Source organism: Rhinopithecus roxellana, chromosome 21, assembly GCF_007565055.1.
Source record: "Rhinopithecus roxellana isolate Shanxi Qingling chromosome 21, ASM756505v1, whole genome shotgun sequence".
Classification (NCBI taxonomy): Eukaryota; Metazoa; Chordata; class Mammalia; order Primates; family Cercopithecidae; genus Rhinopithecus; species Rhinopithecus roxellana.
In genome coordinates, this window is record NC_044569.1 from 4,965,542 (window position 1) to 4,979,039 (window position 13,498).

The 13,498-nt window shown below is 47.1% G+C and overlaps 2 protein-coding genes and 1 pseudogene across 2 annotated transcripts in view; 2 read left to right on the forward strand and 1 right to left on the reverse strand.

The window, feature by feature from the left end:
• The window catches only part of ANKRD62 (ankyrin repeat domain 62), a 301,061-nt gene that overhangs the window by 150,080 nt on the left and 137,483 nt on the right, over positions 1-13,498 (forward strand). The gene's annotated exons all lie outside the window — the stretch shown is intronic.
• Positions 1-13,498, reverse strand: part of LOC104671817 (piezo-type mechanosensitive ion channel component 2-like) — a 101,599-nt gene that overhangs the window by 47,737 nt on the left and 40,364 nt on the right. Inside the window, 1 exon segment of the mRNA XM_030926209.1 lies at positions 8,822-8,936. Coding sequence (XP_030782069.1) covers positions 8,822-8,936 — 115 coding nt within the window.
• On the forward strand, positions 2,709-5,495 carry LOC115895538 (annotated as a pseudogene).

The following is a 13,498-nucleotide window of genomic DNA, read 5'->3' on the forward strand; positions in this document are numbered from 1 at the left end:
GGAGGCCGAGGTGGGTGGATCACGAGGTCAGGAGATCCAGACCATCCTGGCCAACATGGTGAAACCCCCTGTCTCTACTAAACTACAAAAAATTAGCCAGGAGTGATGGCGGGCACCTGTAGTCCCAGCTACTTAGAAGGCTGAGGCAGGAGAATCACTTGAACCCAGGAGGCAGAGGTTGCAATGAGCTGATTTTGTGCCACTGCACTCCAGCCTGGTGATGGAGCAAGACTCAGTCTCAAAAAAAAAAAAAAAAAAAAAAATTAAGATGTAAGTAAAATTAATAGAAAATCTGGGAAACATCTGCATCATATTTGGGAGGAGAGACATTCTTTTCTTTCTTTCTTTTTTTTTTTTTTCTGAGGCAAAGTCTCACTCTGTCACCCAGACTGGAGTGCAGTGGTGTGGTCTCAGCTCACTGCACTCAGCTCAGCTCCACGACCCGGGTTCAAGTGATTCTCCTGCCTCAGCCTCCCGAGTAGCTGGGATTACAGGCATCTGCCACCACGCCCAGCAATTTTTTTGCATTTTTAGTAGAGACAGGGTTTCACCATATTGGCCACGCTGGTCTCGAACTCCTGACCTCAGGTGATCCACCTGCCTCAGTCTCCCAAAGTGCTGGGATTACAGGTGTGAGTCACCGCGCCTGGCCAAGAGACTTCTTAAAAGCAAGATGGAAACCTAGAAACTGCAAGGGGAAATTTGACACAAGAAAAAAAATAATAATTGCTCAGATCGCATATACCATAAACTAAAATCAAAATATAAGCCTTGGGTTGGAAAAAATATCTGAAATATACAAAAATGGGATAATCACAAATTGCACTGAAATTGGCACACTGGTCTAAAGTTTATGGAAGAAGTCTGAGCTAATGTATTTAAAACCACGAGAGTGGATGAGAACACCTAGGGAGTGAACATAAATGGAGAAGTTTCCATTGACAAGTCCTGGACATTACAGTGTTAAGAGGTCATAGAGATACGGATGACCAGCAAGGTAGGAGAACTAAGCTTGAGTGTGTTTGGAACACCAAGTGGACAGCATGTTTCCAGGATGCAGTGATTTTTGTTTTTATGAGACGGAGTTTCGCTCTTGTTGCCTAGGCTGGAGTGCAATGGCACGATCTTGGCTCACCACAACCTCCACCTCCCCGTTTCAAGTGATTCTCCTACCTCAGCCTCCTGAGTAGCTGGGATTACAGGCATGCACCACCACACCCAGTTAATTTTGTATTTTCAGTAGAGATGGGGTTTCTCCATGTTTGTCAGGCTGGTCTCGAACTCCTGACCTCAGGTGATCTGCCCACCTCAGCCTCCCAAAGTGCTGGGATTACAGGTGTGAGCTACCGCGCCTGGCTTTCAAGATATAGTGATTAATTGTATCAGGTGTTGATTGATATGAAGGTCATTGCTGGTCACTGGTGACCTTGATCAGATCAATTTGGATGGAGAGCCAGGAACAGAAGGCTAATTGGAGTGGATATGAGAGAACGGGGAAGAAGGAACTAGAGACTGGGTATAGATGACTTGAGGTATGTGCTGCAATAGAAGCAGATGGAGGGAGATGCAGCAGGGCTGTAGCTGGAGGAGTGTGGGTTCTAGTGAGGGTTTTGTTTTGTTTTTTAAGATGGAGAAATAACAGCATGTGTTTATGCTGATGGAAAGACTCCAGCAGAGAGGAAGAGATTGAGGATGTAGGAGAGAGGAGAAATGCTGGAAGTGAGTTGCTGAGCAGGCAAGGGAGCTCGGCAGCTGGAGGCTCTCCAGGCAGTCTCAGGGGGGCAGATGGGATTGGACTGAGTCCTGGAACAGAGTTGGGGTGAGCACCCTGACACTGGCCTTGGACGACCACTGGAAAGATCCCTCAGATAGGGGACAAGCCAGAGATTGGCTTGGATTTGCTGAAACTTCCCTCTGCCCCACAAAAGCAGATTCTAATTTGGATTTCAACAGATGGCTCAGAGGAGAGAGGGCATTCTGGGGGTACTGGCACAAGCATGGGGCCTTCAGACATTCAAATTGACTGAGGCCAAATGGGCAGGAGGATGTGGATAAAGCCAGGTGGGTGGACAGGGGTGGCTATGAGAAGATGCCATTGGCAGAAGTCAGCCCCTGAGGCCTTCTCACCTACCTAATCAGCCCAGGTAGCTGTGGCTGCACTGAACCACCTCCCAGATTGAGTGCTGAGCAGAGATTAGAATCATGAGTAAGAGGCTCAGTCTTTGCCTTCAGGAGCTCAGGCTGAGAGGATTCCAGTAACTACCATCTAGATGGGTGTTTAAAACTCTTGCTTTCGGCTTGGTGCGGTGGTTTATGTGTTTAATTCCAGCACTTTGGGAGGCTGAGGCAGGAGGATCGCTTGAAGCCAGGAGTTGGAGGCTGCAAGGAGCTATGATCATTGCACTGCACTCCACCTTGGGTGACAGAGCAAGCCCCTGTCTCAAAAAACAAAAACGAAAACAAAGTGCTTTCCCCCAGCCCAGCATACTTGGGTGAGTCTGCTGGAGGCAATGGACGCTGCAGCCAATCAGAGCCCTGGTAGCAGAGTCTGGGCCCACCAACCGCCCAGCAGAGGCAATGTGGAGTACAGGGCCTGCTGGTCCTCTGGTCACACCCACTCATGCTGGTCTCCACATGCTCTTTATATCCCAGAGGTCAACAGTGTGGAGGATTGGAGTGACCCAGCTGGATGTGACCCCCAAGACAGAATGGTGCTGGACTTGCGGGCTCAGGGGTATGACCAGGCACCCCCCAGCCTGCCTACCAGCCTCCCATCCCTGCACCATAGGCTGAAGCCCTCAGACCGAGATGGGCTACCACTGTACCCCTGGTCTCAGCCCTTGGCCTTGTCCCTGGCTCTGGCAGTCCTCCCAGCACTGCAGCCCCAGCCTGAGCAGCAGCCCTTCTCACAAAATGCACCTGGGCCACTGTGGACACATGTGTCGCAGTGACAGCACCTACTCTGTAAATAGTACTGGCTGTCAGGCACGTGGCACCCTGGGATGGCCTCTACCTGGATGGGGACAGAACCAAGGTAGGGGCACCCTGTGGCCTGCAGCCTCCCTGCCTCACATTGCTAAGACTCAAAGGGATGCAAGCCATAGTGCCAGCAAGAGCCCCTGCATGTTGGTGGCCCTGCGGCCAACCAATACGGACCGTGAGCGAGACAAGTTATTCCAGTCCCATTACACCTACAATTCACCCTTCGAGTACCAGGAGCCCATGCCCACGCCTGTGCTCGAGAAGTACTGCGAGGCCTCTGGACAGTTCATCCATCAGGCAGTTGGCATCACTGAGCTGTTCTGGAGAAGTCTGGAACCTATGAACACTTTGGGCTGTCACCTGGAAGCAGCTGCTCACAAGTGCCAAATACGGTCCATTGTGCGCAAAGACATGCGGAAGAAGGGCTGCGTCGAGGAGACTGTGGCGCAGCTGAGCGAAGACCTGCTGTCCCAGACAGTGATGATGGTGGAGAACAGCCGGCCCACACTGGCCATCAACCTGACCGGAGCCCGCCAGTACTGGGTGGAGGGCAAGCTGCGGTATGAAATAGGCCAGGGTATGGGTATCGGGCGGATGGGCAGGCATGAAAGGGGCCTAGGAGCTGGGAGGGGTGGGAAGGAGGGGCCCGAGTAACTCCCACTTTTGTTTCTCCCCCTTCCCTCCTGAGGTCGGGGCTTTCCCTCCCTGAGCAGCCACCTCCGCCCTCTGGCTCACAAAGGTGGGCCAGAACACGCCCGCCACTCTCTCCACTTCCTCTCTGACTTCTCTCGACAGTGGGGGCAAGGCTGGTGAGGCCCTGACAGGCCAGAGGGAGAACCCTCAGAGTCTCACCAGGCCAACCCTTCAGGGTGGATGGAAGGCCAGATCCTGGGAATGGACTTGGCTTGAGGACACACGGCGCCTGGTTTAGGTGGGGACTGGCCAGGCTGGGCAGGAGCGTGCAGGGCACTAACCACTCTTTCTATCCGTCTGTCCCTCTTCCTCGAGAATCCTGTTGCTCTGGGCAAGAGGTGGTTTTTGCCGGGGGCATCAGCGTGAGTGTTCAAAATGACATGGACACCGAGGATGTTGGGCAGGGAGGTATACGTACTCTTGTGCCCGGGCGGGCTGGGGGCAATGTCAGTTCGGGAGAGTTCGTGCACGTGTGTGGGTGCGTGGGTGAAGGGTGGGGGGCGGATGGGTGGGAGAGGATTCATGTATGTGAGCCACTGTGGATCCTTGGGTGCGAGTTCACTGGAGGAGGGGCTTCACGCTGCGTGGGGCCGGGAGAGCTTGTGTGCAAACCTGAGTTCGGCAGCATGAGGATCAAAGTGTCGCGGCCAGAGCCCCGGCCAAGTGGAGCAGGGCCAGGGCTGGGCTCGCAGGCGGGTCCCCAATCGCCCCGCCCAGCGCTGCCTCCCCTCGCCTTCCCCACAGACATTCACTACCTGCGGGGCGTGAACAACGCGCGCCAGCCGTGGCACAACGCGGAGGACTGGCTGCGGTACGGGCTGCGGCCGGAGAACCCCACGAGGGGGACCTGGCCAGCCACAAGTGGCTCTTCCTGTGGTGCGCTGCGCTGCTCCACTGCACCGCGCCGTAGTTCTGCTACACCCTCCGCCGTAGTTCTGCTACGCCCTCCGCCGTAGTTCTAGTACACCCTCCGCCGTAGTTCTGCTACACCCTCCGCCGTAGTTCTGCTACGCCCTCCGCCGTAGTTCTAGTACACCCTCCGCCGTAGTTCTGCTACACCCTCCGCCGTAGTTCTGCTACGCCCTCCGCCGTAGTTCTGCTACGCCCTCCGCCGTAGTTCTGCTGCACCCTCCGCCGTAGTTCTAGTACACCCTCCGCCGTAGTTCTAGTACACCCTCCGCCGTAGTTCTGCTACACCCTCCGCCGTAGTTCTGCTACGCCCTCCGCCGTAGTTCTAGTACACCCTCCGCCGTAGTTCTGGTACGCCCTCCGCCGTAGTTCTGCTACGCCCTCCGCCGTAGTTCTAGTACACCCTCCGCCGTAGTTCTGCTACGCCCTCCGCCGTAGTTCTGGTACGCCCTCCGCCGTAGTTCTGCTACGCCCTCCGCCGTAGTTCTCCTACACCCTCCGCCGTAGTTCTAGTACGCCCTCCGCCACGCTCTGCGCATGCCCTTCCGCCAGCTCTGCCAGGACCTGGCGCGCTACGTGCAGGACGCCGACGAGCGCTGGGAGGACGGCGTGCGCGCCCAGCGCGGCCAGACAGACACCTCGCTTCCAGGTTGTTCCCAGCAGGGCCAGGTGTACCTGGACGGCATCGTGAGCACTCTGCGACATCACCAGACCATCGATTTCCCGCTGCTGACCTCATTGGGCAAGGGGTCCTGTGAGTATGTGGACCGCCTGCGGCCCCATGGGGTGCTGGATAATGCCCGGTGCCCCACTTCATGCAGAACTTGGCACCTTACCGGCAGCAGCTGGAGCACATCATGGCCACCAACCGGCTGGATGAGGCGGAGCTGGGTCGCCTGCTGCCCGAATGATGTAGGTTGAGGGCTGGAGACAGAGGCCCTGGACAGAAGCTCCAGATAAGGCCCCCGGAACATGAAGCTGTTTGCTCTGTGCTTCCATGGCCTGTGTGTTTGTTGGACGTGTTGGGAGGGCAGCAGCATTCCTTGAGAAGGAGTGGCAACATCAAAGGGTTTGTGTCCCTTGCTAGCCTCCCTGGGCCTGGGGACCTGCAGCAGCATGTCTGGCAAACTGAGTCGCCCTCCTGCCTCCAGCTCTCTGTTGAGCAGAGGGAAGGCATGGGGGCAGGAAGGGAGCTGAGTATTGATGGAGATGGTGGTGGTTTGGGAATAGAAACTTGTTCTTGCATGAGGTGGCTTTGGTTGTCCCGGTACTCCAGTCTGTCCCTCCCTCACCTGGCCCCTTGGCGCTCCTTCAGCATTCGTGCTGTCTACCTCTCACTGGGTCCTGGTGGGGGTCGGGATCCCCTCTCCTGGGGTGATTGATGGCCTGAGCCTGGGGTCTTGGTAGTAGAGACCCAGCTGGTCTGGGGTGTGCTTTCCAACATTTTGCCTCTCTCACTGGTCATGTATTTATTCCATATTTAGATGGTCTACTTCCTGTGGCTGGGAGCAGCAGCTCCTGAAGGTTCCACTGGGGGGAACAAGACACTCCTTCCTGGAAGATACCGATTTTCCTAGCCCCGCTGCCATTACACACACACACACACACACACACACACACACACACACACACACACAGTGATTCAGGCCTTATGAATCAAGCCAAGAGTTCCCTTGGCCCTGTCCCCACTCCCTCCACTGGCCTCTGCTGTTCCTGTCTTTGCCCACACCCTCACAGCTGGTCTCTGGCAGAGGCTGGCGCAGTCTAGGAGCAGCTGCAATTGCACCTGAGGGACAGGCCCTAGAGTTTGGTGGCCCAAGTCCTGAACCCCTCCTGGACCAGGTGAGGTGCAGAGGTGGTTGCTGCTTCCAGTTTCCCTTTAGACTTAGCTGTGTGAGCCCCACTCATACCCTTTGGCCTTAGTTTTCTCATCTGTAAAACTTAGAAACACAGTTGGAAAGTCCTTATTCATTTAGTCAGCGAATAGAATATGTATAGAGCGCCTTTTGTGTAAGTTACTGGTCAGAATCCTCACTGAGCTCCCAGTCCAAAGAGAAGCCAGACAATTAAAACAGTAATAAAAAAAAAAAAGAAAAAAGGAAAAAAAAAAGGGATAAGAAGCCTGACATATAAATAGCATGAATGGATAAGAACAAACAACCCGACAGACCAATGCAGGAAAATGCTAAAAGTTTAAATCTTAGACTTGAAAAGAAAAAATCACGAACAAAATGTGAAATAAAAATGCTCAGTTTAATTAGTTAAGAATTCAACTACATTCATGTGCGTGCCATTTGCAATGTGTTGTTTTTCACTTAATGTGTCAGGAATTGTTCTTATACTAGCTCAAAGCTATCCATCTCATTTTTAAAGAACTGAGTAACATTCCATAATATACTGGTAACATAATTTATTTAACTCTTCTTCTTCATATGGGCATTTAGGATGTTTCCAAATTTTTTGTTATTAACAAATAGTATCTGATGAATACTCTTAGACATGTGTGTTTGTACACATGTACAGGTACGGCTATGGGCTAAGCCAAACACCTAGGCGTGGGACTGATCTGTAGTATGATACGTAACATCTGAGCTTTTAGGAGGTAATGACACAGAACTCTTCAAAGTAGATATGCTGCTTCACAACACAACTCATGGTATATGTAAGTATATCTTATCTTCCTACCAGCTCCCAACATTATCCAGTGTTTATTTTCCTGTCAATCTAATGGGTTAAGAAAACAGTATGTCAAAATATTTCATTTGTATTTCTTGTATTACAGTGAGACTGAGCACCTTTTGGTCATTTTTGTTTTCTGGTCTGTGAATTGTTTTTTATACCTTCTCATTGATTGAATTGAATTGTTCTTTTCTTGATTTCTAGCAGTTCTTAACATACACAGAATACTCATATTTAGTCTGATAGATACAATAAAATATTGCTCCTGAGTGAACCACCTGCACTTCAACTTCACTTTTGATGTTTTTTGTTTTGTTTTGTTTTTTTTTTTTGAGACGGAGTCTCGCTCTGTCGCCCTGGCTGGAGTGCAGTGGCCGGATCTCAGCTCACTGCAAGCTCCGCCTCCCGGGTTCCCGCCATTCTCCTGCCTCAGCCTCCCCAGTAGCTGGGACTACAGGCGCCCGCCACCTCGCCCGGCTAGTTTTTTGTAGTTTTTAGTAGAGACGGGGTTTCACCGTGTTAGCCAGGATGGTCTCGATCTCCTGACCTCGTGATCCACCCGTCTCGGCCTCCCAAAGTGCTGGGATTACAGGCTTGAGCCACCGCGCCCGGCTGATGTTTTTTGTAATAGTTTGAAATATTTTTACCCTTAGATATGTTGATATCATGTTTTCAAACATATTGGTAGAACGCTGAATATATGTTCCTTTTGTTTGCTTGTTTCTGAGTATTGTTTAAGTGTGCTTTCGCTTTTTTCTTGATTAGATTGCCAAAGTTTCATCTTTCTTATTGGTTTTTTATTTTGTTTTTATTTATTTTTCAGACAGAGTCTCGCTCTGTCGCCCAGGCTGGAGTGCAGTGGTGCGATCTCGGCTCACTGCAAGCTCCGCCTCCCGGTTTACGCCATTCTCCTGCCTCAGCCTCCTGAGTAGCTGGGACTACGGGTGCCCGCCACCACGCCCAGCTAATTTTTTGCATTTTTAGTAGAGATGGGGTTTCACCGTGTTAGCCAGGATGGTCTCGATCTCCTGACCTCGTGATCCACCCGCCTTGGCCTCCCAAAGTTTTGGGATTATAGGCGTGAGCCACCGCGCCCGGCCTTAGCTTTTTCTAAGAACAATTTTTAACTTAATGATCAGGTCATGTCCTGTAGTATTTCTTTTTTTTTTATTACTTAATATCCATGTAAAAAATTAGTTTTCTTCTACTTTTTTTGGGTTTCATTTGCGCCTCTCCTTTTTTCCTACTTAAGAATATATATATATATATACACACACACATATACATATATATACACACACACACATATACATATATATATACATACACATATACATATATATATGTATATATATGTATATATATATATACACTCTAACTTTGTGCTTTAATTTATTCCAAGTGTCAGAAATGACCAATTAAGGACAAATTGAAACTCTTGGTCTTCTTTAGAATTTAAAAATCTTCATCCCTCAGAAGTTTCTGTCCTTTGCAGACAAGGCTGGGGAGCACAGCCTGAAACCTGCCACACCCACTGCAGCCACCCACCCACACTCACCCTCCTTGGATCCTTTCCGCCTTCGTTTCCGTTCTTCTCTTGCAGACCCTTTTTTCTCTTTGTGTCTCTGTCGGAGTGCTGTCTTAGGATCAGTAATCCAGGCTTGATAAACAAACTGAAGGGAGAAAGTTCAATTATTTTCTGGCCTTTTAATAATGAGAAATAAAAAAGCGACCTACACCAAGCTTCCCGACTTTTGAAATATTTTTTCCTCCCAACACAAACTAAACATCCCTGTGCTATTTTTATTATCATGAGATTCAATCTGTTTTAGAAAAAGACAACAGATGTTGTAGGAAATGTATTTCATCTGGCATCACGGATCTCATGAGATACACTGTGGGTTTACCACACAAACCATCGTTTCTCCCAAGTCCCTACATCTCACCACCATTTGTGATACTTATTACTGATACTTTTGCACTGTCCACAATAGGTATAAGCTGGAAGCCTCATTCAGTATCAGTAGTTTCTCCCATCACAAATAAACTTGGAGTCAAAACAAAATAACATCTTTAATAGTCTTCTTTACTTTGGGAAAATAGTTTTGTGCATTTGATACTCATCCTTCTGAATAACAGCTATTACCAGCGACTTGAGAAAGCGGTTTGGAGAATGGTTAGTACTTTGCGAGAAAAAAAAAATAGGACATTAAGGTTAAGGAGTTATTCCCGAATAGCATTAAAGAAAACCTGTGGGCTTTTGGTTGCCTTTTGTCATTTTCATTCAAGAGCTGAAAACAGCTGCATTAATATATTCTAACCGATAACCAGGAAACAGCAATTGTGAACAGCCCCCCACCAAGAGTCTCCCAAATCATGCAGAAAGAACAAAAAGAAAACCCTGATGGAAACAGTCAGCCATACAGCAACACGAAGTCAGGCAGGCATGCTTCTCATGCACCACAAACACACCGGGGTCTCAGAGAAGCTGGGTTTTTCATGATGATGATAAAGTTAAATAAATGTTTTCTGGGAGCGCTGTAAACCCAGATCTTATTCTATATTATTTTCAGATTTCTGAAATCTTTGAAAAACACAGCATAAGCAAATCAGTGGCATCGTGAAGTCAGTAGAAAGTAGAGAGAGATTCAACTTTTCCATATATGGAAACAGAAGGGTCAGAGGTTACTATAATAGACCAACTGTTTCTTTTTTTCTCACTGGTAGAAATCTGAATTTTATGAGAAATTAAAACAAATGCAACATCTATATTATTTCTGAATAACAAATTCCAGGAGGCAAAAAATTATTTTATGCCAAAAGCATATTGTAAACAATGGGAAGATGAACTGGAATTTTCAGGAGGACTGAATAAAGGAATTTTTGGTAGATGTTTATGGGCTGTGTGAATTGGGATTCTATCAAGATCTTTGAGTTATAGTACATTAATAAGCAAACTTGCCTCAGCACAATATTGGTTGTTTTAAAATAATCTGGTTATTGAACATAAGAAATTTTCAGATTTAAGAGCAACATGTGGTGACATTTCCTTTAAAAAGTGTTATCACAATATTGTTTTCAGATGATGCACGAAAATAGAAACAAATATTGTTTTTAGATGATCCCAAAAATAGAAAACAAAAAAGTAATTGAGGATTTGTAAATGTACGAGGCGCACAAGTTGGAGGAATTCTTTTTCTCTGAAGAAAAAGGAAACTGGGAGGAAAAGGAGAGAGGAAAAGGGATGTGAAGGGTGGAATGGAAGAAGGCTTGTGGAAAGGGTGGGTGCTATTAACATTTTGGTTTATAAAAGGGCACTCCTGGCTCAACAAAGGACCCCTAAAGAAGAAGCATGTCATTGCTGCCTCACTGCCATGAGCATTGAGGTATGCAAACCAGGGAAAGCGGAGAGAGGAGGGAGTCATAGGGTAATTCCTTATTTGTAGGTAAATTAGCTTAACTTTGATGTTTTGAAATAGAAACATTTTACAGTTCCAGGACTTATTAAGAGGGTCAGAAAAATGCTGACAATGAAGAGGAGGGGAAACGTCCCAATCCTTACTGAGTCAAGAAATGGAAGGCTCTTACCGAACTTCCCAATTCTGTTTTTTTTGAGATGGAGTCTCGCTCTGTCGCCCAGGCTGGAGTGCAGTGGTGCAATCTCGGCTCACTGCAAGCTCCGCCTCCCAGTTCCTGCCATTCTCCTGCCTTAGCCTTCCGAGCAGCTGGGACGACAGGTGCCTGCCACCACACCCGGCTAATTTTTTGTAGTTTTAGTAAAGACAGGGTTTCACTGTGTTAGCCAGGATGGTCTTGATCTCCTGACCTCCGCCCACCTTGGCCTCCCAAAGTGCTGGGATTACAGGCGTGAGCCACTGTGCCCAGCCAGAACTTCCCAGTTCTTACTTTGCAGCTGCACCTGTCAACCAGCTGGATGGGCCTCTCTGGAAAATCAGACACAAGCTCCACGAACCAGGAGTAGAAAAGTACATGGAAATTTACATGAAAGACCTTTGAGCTCTCCAAAGAGCTGCTACCAGTAGCATGCGTTCCTGACTTTATCTTAAATTTTACTCTATATATCAGGGGAAAATAGGATTCGTTTTACTAACAACTTATGCGAAAATGCACTTATTCTTTAAGACAGGGAGAGCTTTATCAGAGTGGAGATCCTTAACTGAAACTGGTGAAGTTTCATCGTCTGTCCTTTGATTCAGGTATGGTCTAGCACCTTCTTTATGTTGTCTGTAAGATACTTTTTTAAAAAAGAAACTAAGATGGGGGATAATTACATTGTTATATTTTATTTAAATAAATTCTTAAAGATGAATTGGGAAAGTCATATGGTAGTCATAGAAAAGAAAAGGAAAAGAATTTGGGGGAAGCAGAAATGGTAAATACTACACTAAAAAACAGGATCCTGGCATTTTAAAAGCAGAAGGAACCTGGAGGTGTGGATGCTGCTACTCAAGGCCCAGCCATGGTTGTGCTTCACATGAGAGCTTGAGGGAAATGCACAATGTGAGGTCCCATAGGATCTGCTGAATCAGAACGTGCATTTAAATAAGATCCCAGGGTAAAATGTGTGAAGCACTGGTCTATGTCACTATCGAACTACTTGATTAGCAGTGGAGGGACATACAGACCAAAGCATTTTAGTGGCTGCCCCTGACTGAGTTCGGGAGAAAGGGCTTTCTATAAAATGTAAGAATAGGAATTCATTATTCATGTTTTTCCGTAACGAAGTGACTACAGCATAGGTAGCTGAATAACTTCAATTGTGCATTAGATTAATCAACAAATAATTTTTGACAGTATAATCAAAAGCCCTAGCACGGATCTGTGGTAGTGAGGAGCCCGCAGACTGCACTGGGTGGATCAGCCCAGGGAGAAGCTGGCTGTACCGAGTGCAGAAACTGGAAGATGGAGACTGAAAGGGACCCGAAAGAGAGATGGAGTAAAAGACATCTTTTATTAACTTATCCAGAATTTTACCAGCTTTCTGAGAAAAATTATCACCTTTTTTACTCATCAGAACTGATGCATGCAACCAGATGTGCCCCTTTTAAAATGAGATGTGACTCAGGCAACACCATGAGAAGGACGGAAAGTCTATCTGTATCTGCATTTTCTCTTTCTACTTTTCGAGTCTCTGGTGTCCATTTAAGAACAAGAGTCAAATAATAAGAACTTTGGCTTCTAAGAACTTGTTTTGGAAAACTTTTTCTAATAGTTTATGTTCCTGTAATTCCTTCATGGTACCATCTATAGAACCGAGAAAATGCAGAGATAGGGCAATAAAGGTATATTTCTCTACAGTTCTACAGAGCAGAGAGTCACACACTACACATCAGTAAAACATCAAATACCTTTGCAGCTCTGATTAAATACTGAAGAATAGTTTTGGGAAGTTTAATGACAGACTTTGGCAAGGCTAAAATGGCTGATGCAAACTTCCCAATAGCTCTCTACAAAGAAGGACAAAGCAAGAGTAATTAGTAGAAAAAACCAAAAACTAGTAATTTAATATATGATGTCAGTATGAATTCGTCTCTACAGTTACACCAACTAGGTTAAAAGGTGCCAGTCACTGAAGCTGGAATAAAATGTGCTCTGCTTGTAAGTTAGGAATAAAGAAAATAGTCATCATTGCATATAATCCATCCAACATAGTGAAGATGTTCATGTTCTCTCCTTGGCTGCATGATGAGTGGTAGTTAGAATAAAACTCTTTCGAATACAAATAAATGAGTTAAGTCATTAGTATTTGATAAGCCCGTTGCAAACATGCGCAAAAACTCGGTCATGAAGAAACAGACACGAAGCAATGGGGGAAGAAAGAAAGCATCAGACCAAGGTGTCTCTATGGAGAGTTCAGTTTTTCAATGTCACTGGGAAAACAAAGCATGGGTGGGCCCCACCCACTTGAGAAGGCCTGGGCAAAAAACTGACGGCCTTATCATGGGCATATCATGTGGCTTGATGGACATGATTCTATGTGCCTCATAGGAAAACAAATGGGAAATAACAGCCCTAGTATGTAGTTATTGATAAAAGAAACACAGACCAATTTTCATCCTATACGTAACTCTAATGACAAAGCCTCATCTTTAACAAGCATCGATTCACATTCACTCAATATGCTCCATTAGGCTGGTGAGCTATAGCTGAGAATGGGACAGCAGGTTCTAAAACAGAAAGCAGGTTCTAAAACAGAAAGGTAGCTAAGCTGAAG